At 53.2% G+C, this 20,884-nt stretch overlaps 2 protein-coding genes across 2 annotated transcripts; one reads left to right on the forward strand and one right to left on the reverse strand.

Moving 5' to 3' along the window:
- Positions 1–8,261: 8,261 nt before the first annotated feature.
- LOC109774711 (eudesmanediol synthase-like) lies at positions 8,262–10,029 on the reverse strand. Its single transcript, XM_020333476.3, has 5 exons — positions 9,908–10,029; positions 9,504–9,722; positions 9,240–9,375; positions 8,693–8,941; positions 8,262–8,580 (listed from the first exon to the last, which is right to left on the reverse strand). The coding sequence occupies exons 1-5, from the start codon at positions 10,027–10,029 to the stop codon at positions 8,287–8,289; spliced, it is 1,020 nt and encodes a 339-aa protein (XP_020189065.2). The 3' UTR covers positions 8,262–8,286.
- An 899-nt stretch (positions 10,030–10,928) lies between these two features.
- On the forward strand, positions 10,929–12,782 carry LOC141042592 (uncharacterized). The gene has a single exon (XM_073511433.1). It carries the CDS (start codon positions 10,929–10,931, stop codon positions 12,780–12,782), a length of 1,854 nt encoding a protein of 617 aa, XP_073367534.1.
- The last annotated feature ends 8,102 nt before the right edge of the window (positions 12,783–20,884 follow it).

Here is a 20,884-nt window from a genome sequence, read left to right on the forward strand (position 1 = left end):
TACCAGACCCAATGGAATCAAATTAGGGCGCCGTGGACTGGCCTACTGGTAGTTGGTGGGCCCCATCCCAGGTTTAGTATATAGCCCCTGTTTTCCAATCCGTAAACGGAGGAAAAGAAAAGATAAGGAAGCGAATACATCATATGATGAGCCAAAGCGGCACATAGTTCTTTCAGGAAAAAGGGACATTGTGGGAGTGGAGGGCAAGACAGACATGTCTGAAGATTATGAAAAGTTTCATGAAATTCCTCCCTTCAAAGTCAAGGCTGACCCAAGCATCCTGATAAACGATGAAGATTATCCATGGTTACGGCGCAATAAACAAATGACACAAGTGAAGAAAAAGTGAAGACTTTCTCCCGCAACTATTATGACGATAGCATGCCAACTTTGTAATAGACGAGTATGATACCATTGTCCGTTTTGTACAAGAAGTGCATCTAGTTTTTGTCGTAACCCTCTCAACTTTCTTGCACATGCTATGTGGATGAAATGATGATACCATGCCAACTTTCAACCTTTTCAGAGTTCATTTGAAATGCTTTATAAGCCCTGAGTGCAGAGAGGTTAGGCCCATAAGCCTGCTTTAGAGAGGAGCTCGACAGCTCAGGCGCACCGCACCTTATAAACAGGTGCGGCTCTCTCTTAGCTAGCGAGGTGGGACTAAACTCACCACCACGCCGCTGTGCAAGGCCATTGGTCCCGGTTGGTGGCACGAACCGGGACCAATTCCACCCTTTGGTCCCTGTTGGTGCCACGAACCGGTACTAATGAGGCTGTGGCCCCACGAGCACCTTTAGTACCTGTTCGTGGCACGAACCTGTACTAGAGTTTCTTACTAGCTAAGCAGTTTTTTAGTCCCACCTCGCTAGCTGAGAGGCACTAGGAGCGGTTTATAAGCCCTGAGTGCAGAGACGATGAAGAAGAGGCGCAATGCTCACGTTGCTTAGCTTTAAGCCTTGAGGAATAAGGTAGACTGCATCGAGCTATGTGCAGTGCAGCCTACACTATTCCGAAAGGCTTGAAGCAAATCAACGCGCATTGCGCCTCTTTTTTATTTTTAATCATTAAAAGCAAAAAGAATTTTCATAAAGAACTTTTTTTGATAGAAACTTTAATAGCAGAAAGAATTATCATAAAGTAAAATAAATAAGTAATTAGAAACAAAATAAAATAAAATAAATAAGTTTTTTGTTGTAAGTAGAAATAAAACAAAATAAATATAGCAAAAAAGAAAATAAAAAAACTAAATACAGCAAAAAGAATTTTCATAAAGAACTAATGGCACTAATAGAAAGTTTATATGTTTTCTAAAACTAATGGCACTAACAGACAGTTTATAATTTTGCTGACCTAAAAACAAAAAGAATTAAAAAATAAAGCAACAAACAAAAGAAAATAAATAATGCAAAAAATTTAAAAAACTGCCACCTATTGGGCCACCACGGCGTGAATACGACTAGAAACCCAACCTGGGCCAGGATTCAGGCCCGCAGAAGGCCCAATAGGCCAACAGACAGCATAGTGTGAGATTAGGCCCGTAAGCCTGCATTTGAGAGGAGCTCGAGAGGGCAGCTGCAGCGGGGCTTATAAACCACTCCGAGCCCCTCTCAACTAGCGAGGTGGGACTAAACTTTTGGCTGCGACGCGGGCAGCAAGAGGCCTTTGGTCCCGGTTGGTGGCACCAACCGGGACCAATGCCCCCCTTTAGTGCCGGTTGGTGCCACCAACCGGGACCAAAGGCCGCCGCTTCCCGCCCTTTGGGCTGCTGAAAAGAGGCCTTAGTCCCGGTTGGTGCCACGAACCGGGACTAAAGGATTTACTATATAAGTCCACACTTAGGAAATTTTCGACATACCTCGCCAGTTGCCCCCGACGCCACCAGGCTGCCCGTGCTCGCCGTCGCCGCCCGCTCCTCATCGCCGCCGCCCCGCGCCCTTGCCTCGACGGGTCGCCGCCCGGTGCTCGTTGCCGTCGCCCTGCCCCCACGCGCCGCCCCGCCTCGTGCTCCCCTGCTCGCGCGCGCTGCCTCGGCGCCCCGAGCCCCCCTGCCCGGCCCGCACGTGCTCGCCGGCGCCCTCGCCGCCGCCGCCCCGTCCCGGCCCCGTGCGCCGGCGCCCTCGCCGCCCCCGCCCCCGCCTTCGCCATCGTCCTAGCCGCCCCCGCTGTGAGAGCCGCCGCCCCGGCTCTGTTTTTTATTTTTATTAGTTTAATTTTTTTGTTCATATGTGATGTATATGTGTATGTGGCTATAATGTATATGTGAACAAAAAAATTGTATGTATGTAGATGTTCAAAATGTATGAATATATATGTCAAAAATGTTTTTTTGTTCATAGAAAGTTTTTGTTCATATATAGAAAGTTTTTATATATGACAATGGATATATATTCGATATATATGAGAAATGATGATCCACATGGAAAAGTTTTATATATGCAAAAGTTACAATTTTAGAAAAGTTTTATATATCTAGCTAGGAAGGGAAGAAGAAGAAAAAGAAGGATAGGAAAGAAGAAAATAAGAAGAGGAAAGAAAGAAGAAGAGGAGAGGAAGAAGAGGAGATATAAATAAGAAGTGGAAAAAAGAAGAAAAAAAAGAGGAGAAGAAGAAAGGAATAGAGGAGAAGAAGAAAAAATAGAAAATATTCTATTTTTTCTTCTTCTCCTCTATTCCTTTCTTCTTCTCCTCTTTTTTTTTCTTCTTTTTTTTTCTTCAATCCTCTCCTCTATTCCTCTCTTCTTCTCCCCTCTTTTTATTTCTTCTTCGTTTTCTTATGTTTTATCGGGTCTGTCGTTGTCGATATATACCCCTCCCGATAACTTCAACACGAGGGGGGGATAACTTCAACACGAGGGGGGGTCGATATACCCCCTCCCCGATAACATTATTTTCCCGTGTATATATGTCGTCGTTGTCGATATAACCCCCTCCTGATAACTTCAACACATGGGGGGGGTCGATATACCCCCTCCCCGATAACATTATTTTCCCGTGTATGCATGTTGTCGTTGTCGATATTACCCCCTCCCGATAACTTCAACACGAGGGGGGATAACTTCAACACGAGGGGGGTCGATATACCCCCTCCTCGATAACATTATTTTCCCGTGTATGTATGTCGTCGTTGTCGATATAAAACCCCCTCCCGATAACTTCAACACGTGGGGGGGGGGGGTCGATATATACCCCCTCCCCGATAACATTATTTTCCCGTGTATGTATGTCGTCGTTGTCGATATATATAACTCCCTCCCAGATAACTTCGACATGATGGACGGTCGATATGTATACCCCCTCTCGACCGTGATAACTTATACCACGGGAGCACCCCCCGGCCCTCTCGCTCGACCAAAACTCTCGAGGACACCCAAACCCTAGAAAAAAACGATGTCGGTCTCCTACCCCCTCCCGCCGCACCCCTACCCTTGAAGCGTTGCCTAGGCCACCCCAAACCCGGAATAAGCTAGGTCTACGTTTGCACTAATATATCCACCTGCTGTCATGTTTGTGTAATAATTGCCATGTTGTAATATTTGCAGAAACAATGGAGCACGGACGAGATGAGCAAGCAGAAGATGTGTTGGGGGACATAATCTTAGCCGGAGGTGATATCTTGTCATATCTTAACGACAATGATGGTCTGGAAGAACAGGGCGAAGAAGCAGGCTGCGGTGATCGAAGAGTGGAGGAGGAAAGACATGATTATGATGGCTCCAGTGACCCAATGCTGGTGCAAGAAGGAGCCCGTGGTGACGGGTCCGGTGACCGAACAGAGTCCGGCTAGGTAAATATATTAGTTAAGCCTGTGCTGACTAGCTAATTGATGCATTCATTGTTTTGGTATGTACACATATTAATTAACACTCGTCTTTCTTCTTTTTTCTAGCCCTCCGGATCGAGCACAACTGCGGTAAAGAGACGAGGCCCGAAGAGAAAGTTGCGCTCGGATGAAAGGTTTGAGATCACAGCAATCGCGCGCGACGGCCAACCAATTGAACCCATCCGGACAAAGGATGCATTTGCTGCTCAGTGCGGGGTTCTAGTTAGGGACAAGATCCTGACCAGCATCCACCAATGGTATAAGCCTAAGAAGGAAGACCCTGAGGTGTCTTATGTCAATGATATGCAGAAAGATGATCTTTGGACTGAGCTGAAGGCAAATTTCACCCTACCGCCAGAGGAGGATCCGGAGAAGCCAGTTAAAGAGCAATTAATCAAGTCTCATGCTCTTAAGAAGATGGCAGACCTATTCAGGAGGTGGAAGAATGAGCTGAAAACGTTTGTCGACAAAGAAGAGACACCTGAATTCGTCGGCCGGTATGAGAAGATCAGAGATCACTGGCCCGCATTTGTGGCCCACAAGACATCGGAAAAGAGTAAGCCGATGTCAGCGACAAACAAGATGAATGCTGCGAAGAAGAAGCTTCACCATCGCACGGGGTCAGGTGGCTACCTCAAAGCCCGGCCTAAGTGGGCCAAATCTGAGAGGGATCTGCTTGATAAAGGGATCGAACCACAGACAATGAACTGGCCAGACCGTTGCCGGACTTGGTTCTTCGGGGCTGGCGGAACCTTGGACCCTGTATCAGGGAGGTGTCGTTGGACGGACGAGCAACTTGCAATACCCGTCAAGAAGATTCAGCACTATATCGATGCAGCGCAGCAAGGGACGTTCGTTCCAGACAGAGAGAACGACGAGCTCACAATGGCCCTCGGGAATCCTGAGCACCCTGGACGGACACGAGGCACGCCAGGCTCCGTTCCGTGGAAGGCTGGTTTTCCGGACGCGGGCGGTTACAAAACCCAGGAGAGGAGGAAAAAAGTGGAGCAGATCCAAATTTAGCGTCTGCACGAAAGGGTTCAAGTGCTAGAGGAACGAGACAGCAATAGAGATGCCGAAACTGCCCCCGAAGCTACACCGCCATCTCAGCGTAGAAGCAGCGTGGCTTCCACCGAGCTGCCTCAGCTGGAGCATGTGGCTACTCCTAGCTACCCCGTGGATGCTATCACGGAGTCTCAACATTGCCACCTTATGGCGGAATGGCAGAACTTGAAAGTCAAGGCGGTTGTTGGCTCTGTTTTACCTACTGAACCCGGCGCAACCTACCACTGCCGGCCGATTCCTGAAGGATATGCTAGGGTGATGGTGGATGAAATAACGGAGGGATTTGAGGACCTCCAGCTTGACCACCCTACCGGTGAAGGGGAGACTCGGCTGGGTTTAGCTCTGAAGACTCCATGCCTATGGCGGAAGGAGCTCATCAAGCTTCCGAACTGGACGGCTCCGGCGAGTAAGGGCACTCCGCCTCCTCCTCCGGCGAGTGATCAGGGCACTCAGCCTCCTTCTCCGGCGCGTGGCGGCACTCCGCCTCCTCCTCCGGCGAGTGATCAGGGCACTCAGCCTCCTTCTCCGGCGCGTGGCGGCACTCCGCCTCCTTCTCCGCCAGCGCCGGCGCGCCAGAGCAGCCAGCCTCCTCCTTCTCCGCCTCGTCAGCAAGGGCGGAAGAGACCCGCCGCCGCTGCGGCTGCTCCGGCGCGTCGTAGTCCTTCTCCTCCGCCTCGTAAGCAAGGAAAGAAGACAGCCGCAGCCGCTCCGTCTGCTCTGCCGGCGTCTAGCAGTACAGCTGCCAGAGGCGGGAGGCAATACAGATTCGGTCCTTCTCTGAAGACTCCAGAGAAGTTACCATATGAGAGGACCGAGGAGGAGAACGCGAAGATCGTGCGAGCCGAAGTGAAGAACTTCTTTGAAGGGGTCAAAGCAAAGAAACATCCACCTCCGGAGGAGAAGGTAGATCCGGTGAAAGCAAAGCGCACTCTGGCTGCCCTGACAAAACCACCAAAGTCTCCGCCTAAAGGCAACTATGAGCGCGTTCTTGCAAAGGCATATGCCGAAGCGGAGCGGTCGGGAAGTACTGTCAGTGATAAAAGGATGAAAGAACGACGAGCTGGGAAAAAAATTGCCCAGCTCGGCGAACAAGAGAACCAATCGTGCCCCCCGCTCAAGGTGTCAAAAGACATCGTCGCTAATGATCCGGGTATGGTGCCCGGTTATACCGATCTTGGAGATTACCTGCCCGACGATGTACATTATGAAATCATGGAGGTGGACGAACACAAATACCATTACGGGAAGCCTCTCGTCAAAGATGTCAAATCTCTAAGCACGATGATGCGAAGACTACATGATTGGTACATGAAAACCTGCAGAGAGTCTGATGGGATGAGTACTTTAACGCTGAGAGTTAAACCGGAGCATGACCTCGTTGGAACTGAACTGCTGAATGTTCCATTTGAGGATTTCTTCCAGTTTTACAATCTAATGTCCCTCGATAAAACAACGATCACTTGCTATTGTCTGTAAGTAGTACTACTTCTGTCATTAAGTCTCTCTATATAGGTCAGCTCTTTCATTGCATGTATTTATACTTATCCTCACTATATTATGCAAATTGAAGATCGCCGAATTGAAGAAAAGACAAATCGGTGATATTGGGTTCATTAACACAAATCTCATAGATGAATGGACGGTCAAACATGATCCCAAAGAAGCCGAGGCCAACTTGCTACAATCGTTGGTATTAAATCAAAACAAAGATATAATACTCTTTCCTTACAACTTCAAGTGAGTGTTACTGTCTTCTGCATATTCGGTTTCCCTTTATTAGTCCAGGTTATGGTAATGTAATTGATGACTTATGCATGCATGCGCAGCTTCCACTATATTCTCATAGAGATTAAGCTTGAGCCGGGAGTAGTAACCGTCTTAGACTCGAGACGAAAAGATCCCCAGGACTATGCGAACATGACTCAAATGCTCCAGAAGTAAGTTAAATCGATCATTATCCACCATATCAACAACTTTGTTCATTTCCTGATATCAAGTAATTGTTTTCTTTGTCTGGCAGGGTTTGGAGAAAATTCACCTCAAAAGCCTCGGGACTGCCGAACCAGCTGCAATTTAGACACCCAAAAGTAAGTACTATAGTAGCATGTTCCGCGCATCTCCTAGTGATTCAAGCGCTAGTTTGATCAATACCATTTAGCATGCTTGCTTATCAGTTTGATTGACCTCTATTTCTTGTAAAGTGGTTGTGGCAGCAACCCGGGAATAATTACTGTGGATACTACATTTGCGAGTCCATCCGCTACCATACCTGTGAGCGGGGCTACACTGAAGAACAATATGAAGTGCGTAAGCAATAATATTCACAATTTTATTTTATTACCATCATTTGTGTTGAGTTTCATTTATTCATATATATATATATGTATTGACCCCCTTCTTCAAATTAGATTTTTCGGAAGCGGGATGAACTCCTAGCACCAGCTCGTATGCGAGGAATTCAAGAGGAATTGGCGGCATTCTTACTTGACCACGTGATCGCTGAAAACGGAGAATACTATGTGGACCCTGTGTTCCTATAATATAATTAGGAGATTGTATTGTAAGAGATAATTATTGTATATATGTAGCCGGTAGTGTCGGATAGATATACAAGAACTTGTTGTTCGACCAATATCTCGGAGAAGGAGAGGTGGTCGATATCACTTCTCTCTGTATGCATATATATATGTTCACGACGATCTTCTGTTTCCTTCATTTGATTACTAGCTAGCGTGTCTACTCCTCTCCATACGTATATAGTACGTAGCGTCGACAAAGCACAGAGATAAGAGAGGACACTTCTCTCTATTAATTAGCTAGCTAACACAATATATGAAACACCTAAATTAACCCCCCAAAACCCCTAAACCACCCCCTTTTAAAAAAACAAAAATCTCAGCTCCTGCCAGGTGCTGACGCGTGGATGCCTATTGGTCCCGGTTGGTGGCACCAACCGGGACCAAAGGCCCTCCTGCCTGGGCTCCCCGCACCGGCCACGTGGACGGCCTTTAGTCCCGGTTCGTGTAAGAACCGGGACTAAAGGGCTAGGGCATTAGTAATGACCCTTTAGTCCCGGTTCCAGAACCGGGACTAAAGACCCTTATGAACCGGGGTAAAAGCCCCTTTTTCTACTAGTGATAGAGCCTCAATTCGGAGCGCTTAGAAGATGGGCGAGCGAGAGTAGTTAGACTAGTTGCTCTTTTTGCGGTGGAGTTGGACCGCATGTAATTCTTGCATGTATGAACCAACGTGGAGGGGCTCTTTCTCCCCATCCCTTCTTTAATATAAAGTGTGCACACTCGTGCGCATTCGAGAAAAAAATAACTCAGCATATCATATCCATAAATGAATAAATGCATAGCTTATTCAGGATTACGCGTATGTTGCAACCACTGGCTTTAAAGGGGGATGGGGGCGAGGAAAAGCATGGTGACAAGGTCCTTGACGTGGCTACCAAAGGTGTAACCGTCCCTTCCGCGGAGGTAGATGACCTCGTTCGACCTTGCTATGTTCACCACTAGTTGCGCCGCCGGCAACAATGCGCGGTCCATATCCATGCATGCTAGGTTCATGGTCCTCCAACTATCCTCTATCATGGCGGCGATTGCCGCCACAGCCTCCTCCCCTGTGGTACCCTTCTCCCCCATGTAGCACTCCACGGAGCTAGCCACGTCCTTCTTGTTCTTCCCCAACTACATTTACGTCGACGATGTCGGTTGTTATGATAGTACATTTTATCATGTTTCTATTAGTTTTTTGACAGAAATGCAACATTAATTCACTTATGCATAGGAGACGGAGTACCTTGTAAGAGGAGATGTCGTTGAGGAAGCGACCGATCTGTGCACCGGCACGGACTACGTCGGGAACGGCACATGTCCACTCGAATACCTTCTTGGTTGCTATGGCGCCATAGCCCATGAGGGCCACAAGGTTAAGCATGGGCAAGCCCGAAGACATGACCGACAACTCCTCGTGTTCCTTGAAGGTCGGCTGGTGCTTGTCGTTGGACCATTGGGCCTCTTGCATATAATATTTCGCCTGCAGTTGGTACTGCATACACAACAATTTAGAACGCACTATTACCGTGTTGGCTTATTTTACAGTAGTATTTAATTAATTTACTTTTTCTAAATCAATTATTGGTCTCACCTATTAACCTTTAAACTATACATATGTTTATTTTACTCCCTAAACGACACTTAAAAGAACTAGAAAGTACAGTTTAGGATGTTAAATGAGAGATAAAATTGTTTACGGCAAAACTAAGCCAAGTCCATATATGAGAGAAATGAAAATGCCTCAAGGAACCATTTACATATTAAAATTGGTGCACGTAATTACAACATACCGCCTTTCTTGCATAAGACATGCGGTACTTCTCGTGCGGTTTCAACATATTCTCAAAATCTTTGAAGTTGCTTAGCGTTTTGATGTATAGCATGCGAAGGTATTCAGGTAGAATAGAAACCGCGCTATCGTCCCATCTGTAAGAAAAAAAAAGAGATATGTTTGCCTTAATGAGAGATCGAATTAAAGCTTGTATTAGAATTATGAAAGGAAAAGATACCTCATACTTTCTTGAAAATAATTGAATTACACCCTATGTAAGTACCTCTGCATGGCTCCGGTGAAACTATGACATTCCTCTAAGGTGGCATGGACATCATAGGTATCGTCAAGAAAAGTCACCAACCCAAACGTCTTGGCGAACATCAATCGTGCGCGTGAGTGTTCCTCCTCAGGGATCATTCCGCAACTCCAAAAGTAGACCTCCACCATACGGTCTCGAGTGTACGGTAGATTCACCGTGTCGTAAAGATCCCTCCACCACCTGGAGAGGTTTATTAGTTAAATTACCAATTGAATTTACACTCACGATCTTATGCATATTTGTTGTGTGCATAGTTTGGTGAAGATCAAAAGGATTTTAATGAAGTGCGAGGTACTAAGATATGCATTTTTTTTTGCGAAACTAAGATATGCAATTTAATCACAAAAGCAAAAGAAAAGACTTACAAGGACAGTGCCTTTAGCTCCCTGAGGTGAAGAGACCTCATGAGGTGAGAGTTGAGCCTAGCAAGCTCTAGCAGCGTATTGTCGTGCGTCTCCTCCTGCGCATGCTCACCAACGTAATACATGGTCTCTAGCAGCCTGGTGAACCGCGGGAGAGGGTGGTCAAGGGTGCGGGCGACCTGCTCCGCCAACGGCGACCGGAGACACGAAGGTCCCTCCGAATATTAGCACCCCATCCCTTCATGAATTGCCTAGACCGCTTGGACAGGTGATGCCACTCATCTAGGATCGAGTGGGGTTCGGATAAAGCCGACACCCAGTGAGCCTGGACGGCAGCCGTGAAGCCCGGCTGCCGCAGCCAAAAGGTTTCGAAACAAAACCGCGGTGGAGGGCGTGGCCTATCATCTCGAGAGGACAAGAGAAGGGGTACATGGTCAGACCCGATGCGCGTAATGGCCTGGAGAGAGGCTAGGGGGAACCGCAACTCCCAGTCGGGAGAGACAAATACCCAGTCAAGCACACTAAGGGTTGGGGTAACCTGTCTATTGGTCCAGGTGTATCTTGTAGGACCTAATTAAGTTCAGCTCCATTGCGTACCTGTTTCAGCGTAGAATAAGTGCATGCATGCGAGTCCGATGGGACAGCTCCATGCGCATGCACGTAGCTAGGTAGCGAGACGTGCTGTTGCACGATCTCCAGTTTCCCGTTTTCTGTTTTGATGTAAACTCCGGATCGGTATGGCACTAGTGACGCAGTCGTGGGATGGCGCGACGGACGCGGATCTAGAGCAGCTGATCGGGAGGTAGTTAGCCTTGTAATCGCTAAAGAAAAGCAAGACGAATAACAGAAAAACGCTGTCGAGTTCGACGGCACAAAATATACCAGTGTCTTCCTCCTCGCGTGTGTTCATCCCTCTCTCACCCGTTTCTCCTCTCGATCGATCCGGCGACGACATTTGGTATCAGAGCTTCGGGTGTTCGATCCTGCGCCTTGGTGGTCGAGCGGTGTCTGATCCGCTGCGGCTATGTCGGACGACGAGAAGAAGAAGAAGGCGGCGGCGGAGCAGTCACCATCGTCAAAGGCGCCGCTCGCGCGCCTCACCGGCAGCGGCAGCGGCGAGCTCCGTATGGTGGAGCGCGTCGTGCGCGAGGAGACGGGGACGTCGATGATGCTGACGCGCACCAACTACCAGGAGTGGACGCTGGTCATGCAGGTCAAGATGCAGGTCGCCCGCGTCTGGTGTGCGGTGACCGACGCCGCCGCCGACGAGAACGATGACCGGCGCGCGCTACAGATCCTTCTGACCGGCGTCCCGCCGGAGATGCTGCGCGTGCTGGCCGCCAAGGACTCGGCGAAGAAGGCGTGGGAGACAATCAAGACCATGCGCATGGGCAGCGAGCGCGCCCGTGAAGCCAAGGCGCAAGTGCGCCGGCGGGAGTTCGAGGATCTCCGTTTCACAGACGGGGAGTCCGTCGAGGATTTTGGGCTGCGGCTTTCTGGCCTCGTTGCCGATCTGGAGTTGTACGGAGACCCCGTCACCGAGCACAAGGCCGTCCAGAAGTTCCTCCGAGTGGTGCCGCGGAGGTACCGCCCGATGGCCATGGCGATTGAGTCCTTGATCGATCTGAAAACCATGTCCATTGAAGAGCTCGTTGGGCGTTTCTCTGCATGTGAGGACCACTACGACCTCGACGACGGTGCGCAATCCACCGGGCGCCTTCTGCTCACTCATGAGGAGTGGCTGGCCCGTGAGAAGCTCGGCGGCGGCGGCGGCTCATCGTCTGGTGGCGGCGGCGCCAGCAAGAACAAGCAGCCGGCCAAGAACAAGTCTCCCGGCGGAGGCAAACCTGCGGCCGGCAACGGCGGCGCTGGTGGATCCGGTGGATCGGGCGGAAAGAAGAAAGGGAAATGTCACTTCTGTGGGAAACTTGGCCACTGGAAGAAAGACTGTTGGTCGTATCTGAAAAAACAAGGCCAGCAAGGGAAGAAGGAACAAGCCAATCTGGTGCGCGAAGGAGGCGACGAGCATGAGCAAGGCCTGTTCATGGCCATGGTTACCCCCGGCACAGCGGCTGAACCAGTGGCACCACAGTTTTTTCTCAATGAAGAAAAGGTAATCCCCGTGCCATCCCCTGACGGTCTATGGTATTTTGACACGGGTGCCACAAGTCACATGACAGGAGAGAAGAGCATGTTTGCTAAGCTTGATGAGGGCGTGCATGGCACGGTCAAATTTGGAGATGGGTCACATGTAGCAATCTGTGGCAGGGGATCCATTGTTTTCAAGTGCCAGAGCGGCGAGCAGCGTGCCTTGACAGAGGTATACTACATACCGAGCATGCGAAGCAACATAATCTCTGTTGGTCAGTTGGACGAAGGTGGGTGTCAGATTGGGATTCAGAATGGTTTGATGACAGCACATGACCCAGCTCAACGCATACTAGTTCGTGTCCGGCGATCAAGCACTCGTTTGTACACCGGCATGCTGACCATTGACACGCCGGTGTGTCTGATGACCAAAGTGGATGAGGAGACTTGGAAGTGGCATGCTAGAATGGGGCATTTGCATTTCCGAGCGCTGCGTGCCATGTCTGCAAAAGGGATGGTTCGAGGTATGCCTGAGATAGCTCGCATCGAGCAGTATTGCGATGGCTGTGCACTAGGGAAACAGCATCGAGCCCCTTTCCCGCAGGTGAGTTCATATCGAGCAGAGCATGGTCTGGAGCTAGTGCATACAGATTTGTGTGGTCCGATCACGCCACCAACACCAAGAGGGAACAAATACTTCATCCTTGTTGTTGATGACTATAGTCGGTACATGTGGATTGAGCTGCTCAAGTCTAAGGATGAGGCACACACCTGTTTCAAGAGGATTTAGACCATGGCAGAAGCTGAAGGTAACTGTAAACTTCGAGCATTCAGGTCTGATCGCGGAGGGGAGTTCAACTCGTCGGAATTTCAAGAGTACTGCAGCGAAAGGGGCGTGAAACACTACACCACGGCACCTTACTCTCCCCAACAGAATGGTGTGGTGGAGAGGCGAAATCAGTCCGTGGTAGAGATGGCAAGATGCCTGATGAAGAGCATGGCAGTACCTGCATATTTCTGGGGAGAGGCTGTGAAAACTGCAGTGTATCTACTCAACAGAGCTCCCACCCGCAGCCTCGAAGGCGTCACGCCGTATGAAGCGTGGCACGGGCGAAAGCCGGCGGTTCAGCATCTGCGGACTTTTGGTTGCACAGTACATGTCAAGTTGTTGGGGCCGGGCATTACAAAGCTCTCTGACCGCTCCAAGCCGATGATTTTCGTCGGATATGAAGAGGGGGCGAAGTGCTACCGTGTCTATGATCCTGAAACAAAGAGGGTACAAGTCACTCGTGATGTGCTCTTCGAGGAAGGACGAGCATGGAGCTGGGACGCGGTGACCGCGGCCCCGGCGCAGGCCACGCCGGACGTTTTCACTGTGGTGTACACCACAGAACCAGGTGTGGAGGAGCTGGACACCGGAGGAGTTCATGGTGGCTCGCCTAGTACGCCGCTGCCCCCGACGACACCACTTGGGACGGCAGTACAGGGAGAGACGCCAGCTTCACCCATGGGGGAAATAGCCACGCCAAGTACAGAAGAGACTCTGAGAACGCCTGAGATTAGGTGGGCCACTCCACTGTCACAAGACGAAAACCGGCGGGACGTGGACACCGGACCAATCAGGTACCGACGCATGTCGTGTGTCATGGATGCCACAGAAGAAGATGCTGAATATGAGTATCATGAGAGCTGCCTTCTCAGTGCCGAAGAGCCGCGCGATGTTGAAGAGGCCCTGGGTGATGCACCGTGGAAGGCCGCGATGGTGGAGGAGATACGTTGCATCCATGAGAACAAGACTTGGGAAATGTCAGACCTGCCTGCCGGTCAGAAATCTATCGGGCTGAAGTGGGTTTATAAAGTCAAGAGGGATCCTGCTGGCAATATCACCAAATACAAGGCCCGTCTAGTGGCGAAGGGATACGTACAGAAGCAAGGGGTGGACTATGAGGACGCGTTCGCGCCAGTGGCCAGGTTGGAGACTGTGCGCGTTCTGCTCGCGCTCGCCGCGCACCACCGCTGGGAAGTTCACCATATGGATGTCAAATCGGCATTCCTAAATGGCGATCTCAGTGAGGAGGTGTATGTAGACCAGCCGCCCGGATTTGCTGCGCCAGGGGAAGAGCACCGTGTACTGAGGCTGCACAAGGCGCTCTACGGCCTCTGTCAAGCGCCGAGAGCCTGGTATGCAAAGCTTCATGATTCTCTTGTCAATCTTGGGTTTGAGCGAAGTCCATTGGAACATGCAGTCTACAGGCATGGAGATGAGTCCACTTTTCTGCTAGTTGGAGTGTATGTGGATGACCTTGTCATTACCGGCACGGACAAAGGGCTAATCAGAGAGTTCAAGGATCAGATGAAGATGCTCTTCAAGATGAGTGACCTTGGATTACTCAGCTACTACTTGGGGATTCAGGTATCCCAAACAGAGGGTGAAATCACACTTCATCAGCGGAGTTATGCGGAGAAAATCCTAGAGGTAGCCGGCATGGAAGAGTGCAACAGTAGTAGCACTCCAATGGAGTGTCGTTTGAAGCTCAGGAAGGAGGATGAAGGCGAGCTATTTGATCCCAAGCTGTACCGCAGTGTGATAGGCAGTCTTCGCTATCTTGTCAACACAAGACCTGACATCGCACATGCCGTGGGAATTGTAAGCAGATTCATGGAGACCCCGAGCACTCATCATTGGGCAGCCGTGAAACAGATTCTCAGGTATATTCGAGGGACGCTGGGCTACGGCTGTCGTTATCAGGCCGGGCACGGCGAGGTGAAGCTTGTTGGCTATACAGATAGTGATCATGCCGGTGACACTGAGGACCGAAAGAGCACCTCCGGCAATGTATTTTTCCTTGGCAACAATCTTGTCACTTGGAGCTCGCAGAAGCAGAAGATAGTGGCTCTCTCTTCTTGCGAGGCTGAGTACGTCGCTGCGGCAGTGGCGGCGTGCCAAGGTGTGTGGCTCTCTCGTCTGATCAGTGAGATGCTCGGGAGGCCGCAGGCCAAGTTCAAGCTGTTCGTGGACAATCAAGCTGCCATTGCTCTCAGTAAAAATCCAGTCCATCATGACCGTAGCAAGCATATTGACATCAAGTATCATTACATACGTGATTGTGTGGAGAAGGGTCAGGTGGAAGTGGATCACATTCGTACCAGGGAGCAGATTGCAGATGCACTGACGAAGGCGCTGGGCCGTGTTGTTTTTGTCGAGATGCGTCAGAAGCTTGGAATGTCTGAGGTTGGTACTAAGGAGCAGATCTTAAGGGGGTGAAATGTAGGACCTAATTAAGTTCAGCTCCATTGCGTACCTGTTTCAGCGTAGAATAAGTGCATGCATGCGAGTCCGATGGGACAGCTCCATGCGCATGCACGTAGCTAGGTAGCGAGACGTGCTGTTGCACGATCTCCAGTTTCCCGTTTTCTGTTTTGATGTAAACTCCGGATCGGTATGGCACTAGTGACGCAGTCGTGGGATGGCGCGACGGACGCGGATCTAGAGCAGCTGATCGGGAGGTAGTTAGCCTTGTAATCGCTAAAGAAAAGCAAGACGAATAACAGAAAAACGCTGTCGAGTTCGACGGCACAAAATATACCAGTGTCTTCCTCCTCACGTGTGTTCATCCCTCTCTCACCCGTTTCTCCTCTCGATCGATCCGGCGACGACATATCTCGCCCCAACCCTGTCTAACTCCAGCAGTCCTAAGTCTACAACCCAGTCGTTGAAACGACGGATCTCCGCGAGGTCAACCCGTGAGTTGCTCTTCTCCTCCACGGAGCGAAGGAGGTTGAAATCCCCGCCAACCACGACCGGAAGTGTCGCGGAGGCAATCTTGGTGTGGAGTTCGGCCACGAAGGCAGCCGATCGACTATGATCGGTAGGGCCGTAGACCACAATAACCTCCCACTTGAAGTTAACATCACGCTCCCACACCTCCATACTAATAAAGTGGGATCCACGATCCATGGATCCCACCACGAAGGTAGCATCCTTCACACCCAGAAGGATAACCGGAGTGTCCCGCCACCCCACTAGATGGCAACCAGTGCCAGGCGAATAAGTGACGGCTCAGGCGCTCGAGCTCGGCCAAAGAAAAATCCACCCGCATCGTTTCCTGAATCGCTATCACATCCACAGATTCATCGCGCATGTAATCAATCAGCTGCCTACGGTGGCCATCATGGCCGAAACCCCGTAGGTTCCAGAATAACGCACGCATAACTACTCGCCTATGGGGTCCTCCCGGGACCCCACTGTGGAGTTGGCACTAAGGGCACGACGCAACTGAGCCGTCCGCGAACGGGTCCTGCCACAGACCTCCTCGGGGACTAGGTCCCGAGGTGTTGACCTATGCGTCGGGCGCGGAGTCGGGGGGGGGGGGGGGGGGGCGCCTCATCGGCCGCAACCGCCTCGCGAGCCCGAGCAGCCGCGAGACGCCCTTCCAAGACCTCCTTGGCCTGAAGGGACGCAATTTGTTCGAAGGGGGGACCTTTCTCCCCCTGAAAAACTATGGCGGAGTCCGCCGCAACTTTTGCTAAGTGACCCAACGGAACCCCCGCAAGAGCCGAAAAGGAAGTATCCTCAATGATCTCATCATCATTGCAAAAAAGAGCCCGGGTAGGATGGGAGGATGGACCTGCATCAAGGTTCCGTGCCACGGCACGGCGGGAAGCCTTCTCCACGGCGTTGGGAGATCGACCCACCAGGGGGGTCACCGACTCGAGCCGCGCGCTCTTCCGAGCCGACGACGCCGGAGTGGAGGTCGACCACGGGCGCCGCTTGGCCGCGGGGGGGGGGGGGGGGGGGGGGGGGGAGGAGCGGCCCACGCCGTAAGCCCCGAGGCCGGCACCGGTCCGGTCAGCTCGGACAAGGCCAGAGGCACGACGAGGACGTCGCCGGAAGGATCCCGAGGCGAGGCAGGGGAAGAGGGATGGGGACAGGAGGCCGGGATCACCTCCATGCCCACGCTGCTCGTGTCGCTGACGCCGCCGTCGGAGGAGGATACCTGAGCCTCCATGAAGATCGGAATGACGGCGCCATGAGGCAAGGTTGCCGCCTCATCAAGCATAGCGGCGATCGCCGCGATGTCCTCCTCCACCTCACCCGAAGCATCCGCGGGGAGGACCGGGGCGATGGCCTTGGAGCGGGACGGAGGGACCGCCGCACCAGTCCGGGGCGAAGCACCATGGTCATCCCCGGAGTCCTCGTCCGAGCGTCCCGAAGCCGGAGAGCGACCCCTAGGACGGTGGCGCTGATCGCGACCAGAGGGAGGCCCGCCATCGCCCTCAAGGTCTGGGTCGGCCTTAGGGTCCGAGCCATCCTCGGGGTCCGCAGGGGAAGCGGAGAGCGCCTCTTCGACGGAGACGTGGAGATCGTAACCGGCATCGTTGAAGAACATCCGCAAGGTCATCTGGAGCTTGGAGGGGTCCGGGGTCTTGAGCTGAACACGAACGGCCGGCCCCTTAAGCAGCGAGAGAGGGTCAACCGACACAATCTTGCCCAGGAGCTGGGACAGGCCCCGGATGGCCCCCTCCACACGAGCGATGGGAGGAAGCCCACGAATCTGCACCCACACGATGGAGAGAGAAGCCATGGCGAGAGCACCGAGGGCACCGATATGCGCACCTTCAGCTGATGAAGCGCTAGGGTCAACTCCGCACTGTCGGTGCCATAGTGGAGGCTGACAGGATCAGGGAAGACTGCAGTGAACTCCCGATCAGAAATGGGAGCAACCTCCCAGTCCCAATCCGGCTTGAACAGGTGGCGGAGTTCTTCATCACTGATCCCCTGGGACGCCGTCTTGCCGTCTAGGACTGAGATGAGGGCAGTTAGGGAGGAGGAAGCCGCCGGCACTGGGAGATCCATCTGGAAGAAGCCCAAATCATCAAGTGCGTAGCCAAAGAGGCCAAGAACCCCCATTGCCGGATGGTCAGGGCAGAGCGCGGCGGGGTGATCGGCGCGCTTGCACTTGAAGCAAGCGGGCGGCCGAGTGCAGTCGACCTGGCAGTGCCCCTCCACCCCACAGTTGAAGCACGTCATCGCCGGGGCTGGTGGACGGGGAGTCACCTCCGTAGGCACAGTGGGGGGGGGGGTTGGAGATGGAGGATGCCGGGACGGACGCGGCCGCGGCTTGTTGGTTCGCCGCGCGTTTCTTCTTCTTCTTCGCAAAGGCACCTCGCCCATTGCGATTGTTGGGACCGGAAGGCGGATATTGCGCCTGGCGACTCAGGGGATCGTAGCGTCGCGGGGGGGGGGGGATCAGAGCGGCCGGAGCGAGCGGGAGAGGCGAGGCGGAGACCGGCGGTCCCGGTCGCGGCCGCGCCACTGCTCCGGCGAGTGGTCCCGCGGGTCAGCACCACGCCAACCCCCCTCGAACGCGGAAGCCGCCCCCTTGCCCTTGAGCATCGAATCACGAAGTTCGGCCTCCCGGCGGGCACCATCTGGCAAGGGACGGCGCGAAGCTTGGGCCGCCCCACCGTCCCGGCCATCAGCACGCCGCTTAGGCCGAGGGGCACCATCGCCTTGCTCGCGAGCCATGGCGGGAGGGATCAGAGACGGCGTGCGGGAGGGCGGGGTGGGAGAGGATGGCGGCGGTGACGGGAAGGAGGGAGTCGGGGTGGGGAGGGAGGGAGATAGGTCAAGCCCTAGCGGGAGGGCAGGAGCGCGCTCTAAGAGCGGCCCGACCGCAGAGGCCAAGGGGAGAGGCGGCCCAGCAAGGGCAGGCCCAACGGGAGAGGCCCGGGACGGTCCAGGATCCCCACCTCCCCCACAGGCCCAGTGGGGAGGCCACGGGGTGGTCGAGCCACATGCGTCGACGGCCCACCTAGGCCCAGCCCACAACCTGACCGAGGGAGGGGAGGGAGTAGGGTTTCCCCCCAAGGAGGCCAGGACGCCGCCGCCGGCGGGGCGTCGCCCGCCGCAACCGCCGATGGCCGGAAAGGCCGAAACTTGCGGCCCCCAGGGACGACCCCGGTCGAAGCCGAGCCGGCCAAGGGACCCGCAACCGACGCCGGCGCACTCGATGGGAAGTCCGACGAGGGAGATCATCATGAAAACGCCGCCCACCCCAACTCCGACCGATCGGCCACCCCCCAAGCTCGCGCTCGGGCCCCTCGGCCACGACGACCAGCCGGACGGCTGGCGCCCTGCGGCGGAGGGGAAGGTGGTGCGTGGTGGGCCTCCGGCCGCACCCGCAAGGGTAGGAGGAGGGGGAGGGGAGGGGAGGGCACCGGGGCGGACACGGACTCGGCGGCCACCACCGCCGCTGCCAACCAGTCACCGATGCAGCGAAGAGGCCGTGGCAGCCCGGCGGCAACCGCGGCGGCGTCCAGTCGGTCCTCCTCCGCCGCCCAGTCGGCCCAACTGCAAGCGCGCGTCGCTGCAGAGGCGGACGAGGGCAGAGGAAGGGAGGGCGACGAGGCAGGGCAAGAGGCCGATGGGTGAGGAGACAGGAGGAGGGCGGCCGCACCGGCCAGGCGCGGCGCGCCGGCGGACACGGCGGGAGAGGTGGGGGCGGGGGAGAGGCGGTGGAGGCCGGCGTCGTCCCCGCAATCGCCATCGCAGTCGCCGTCGGTTGAGCTCTGTGCGCTCCCAAAATTTATAGGCACGTAGTCAGAGGGAACACCTCTAATGCAAAAGGCCCGCTCATCCCTCGTGTCACTCTTCCATAGGGCGACTCGGGCGGTAACCAGATCCGCCTGGCCTTGGCCACACTTTCCGCCCCACTTGCCTCCTCCGATGGGCACCTTCGGCAAAGCCCTACCTGGTGATGGCGACGGCAGGGATTCACCTTACGTTGTTGCTCAACTCCTCTCACAGGGCCTGTCCATGGTGGCTGCTTGCCATGGAGCGTTGGAGCAACGACGTTTCTAGAGGGGGTCGGCAGTTTCGAGTGCAGTCGAGGTTGGAGCGGCGTTGCCGCGGAGCATGGTGGATTGTCATCCTCTCACGTTGGTCGGCAGCTTCATGTCGTTTGACAATGCCTATCACGTTGAGGAATAATCGTTTTCATATTGTTAATGGGACGATTATATATGATAGGAATCTTGAAGTGGTTAGAACGTGAGCGTCGAGGGATGTTATTACTTTCATGTACGGTAGAGGGTAGTGTAGTGTACATGCATGTGTGCGGACATACTTACCACCATATACTACTACCAGTAGTCGTTGGGAGGTCTGACAAAATGGAGGGGAGACAATATATCCCTCGACCGTATATGATGACAGTAATAACACTTTCATCCATGTCGCTTGGCTCCACATGGATGACGCTTTAATTTCTCAACCGGTTGAGCACTGTGCGCTCCCAAAATTTATAGGCACGTAGTCAGAGGGAACACCTCTAATGCAAAAGGCCTGCTCATCCCTCGTGTCGCTCTTCCATAGGGCGACTCGGGCGGTGACCAGATCCGCCTGGCCTTGGCCACACTTTCCGCCCCACTTGCCTCCGCCGATGGGCACCTTCGGCAAAGCCCTACCTGGTGATGGCGACGGCAGGGATTCACCTTACGTTGTTGCTCAACTCCTCTCACAGGGCCTGTCCATGGTGGCTGCTTGCCATGGAGCGTTGGAGCAACGACGTTTCTAGAGGGGGTCGGCAGTTACGAGTGCAGTCGAGGTTGGAGCGGCGTTGCCGCGGAGCATGGTGGATTGTCATCCTCTCACGTTGGTCGGCAGCTTCATGTCGTTTGACAATGCCTATCACGTTGAGGAATAATCGTTTTCATATTGTTAATGGGACGATTATATATGATAGGAATCTTGAAGTGGTTAGAACGTGAGCGTCGAGGCATGTTATTACTTTCATGTACGGTAGAGGGTAGTGTAGTGTACATGCATGTGTGCGGACATACTTACCACCATATACTACTACCAGTAGTCGTTGGGAGGTCTGACAAAAT

This window comes from Aegilops tauschii, chromosome 3, assembly GCF_002575655.3.
Source record: "Aegilops tauschii subsp. strangulata cultivar AL8/78 chromosome 3, Aet v6.0, whole genome shotgun sequence".
NCBI lineage: Eukaryota > Viridiplantae > Streptophyta > Magnoliopsida > Poales > Poaceae > Aegilops > Aegilops tauschii.

Excerpts from the sequence above, each read along its gene's own strand:
- LOC109774711 (XM_020333476.3), bottom strand. The coding sequence starts at position 10,029 with ATGTATTACGTTGGTGAGCATGCGCAGGAGGAGACGCACGACAATACG. Across the intron at positions 9,376-9,503 it reads TTCACCGGAGCCATGCAGAG|ATGGGACGATAGCGCGGTTT; the intron begins GTACTTACATAG and ends TTTTTCTTACAG. Across the intron at positions 8,942-9,239 it reads TGTCTTATGCAAGAAAGGCG|TACCAACTGCAGGCGAAATA; the intron begins GTATGTTGTAAT and ends TTGTGTATGCAG.
- LOC141042592 (XM_073511433.1), top strand. The coding sequence starts at position 10,929 with ATGTCGGACGACGAGAAGAAGAAGAAGGCGGCGGCGGAGCAGTCACCA.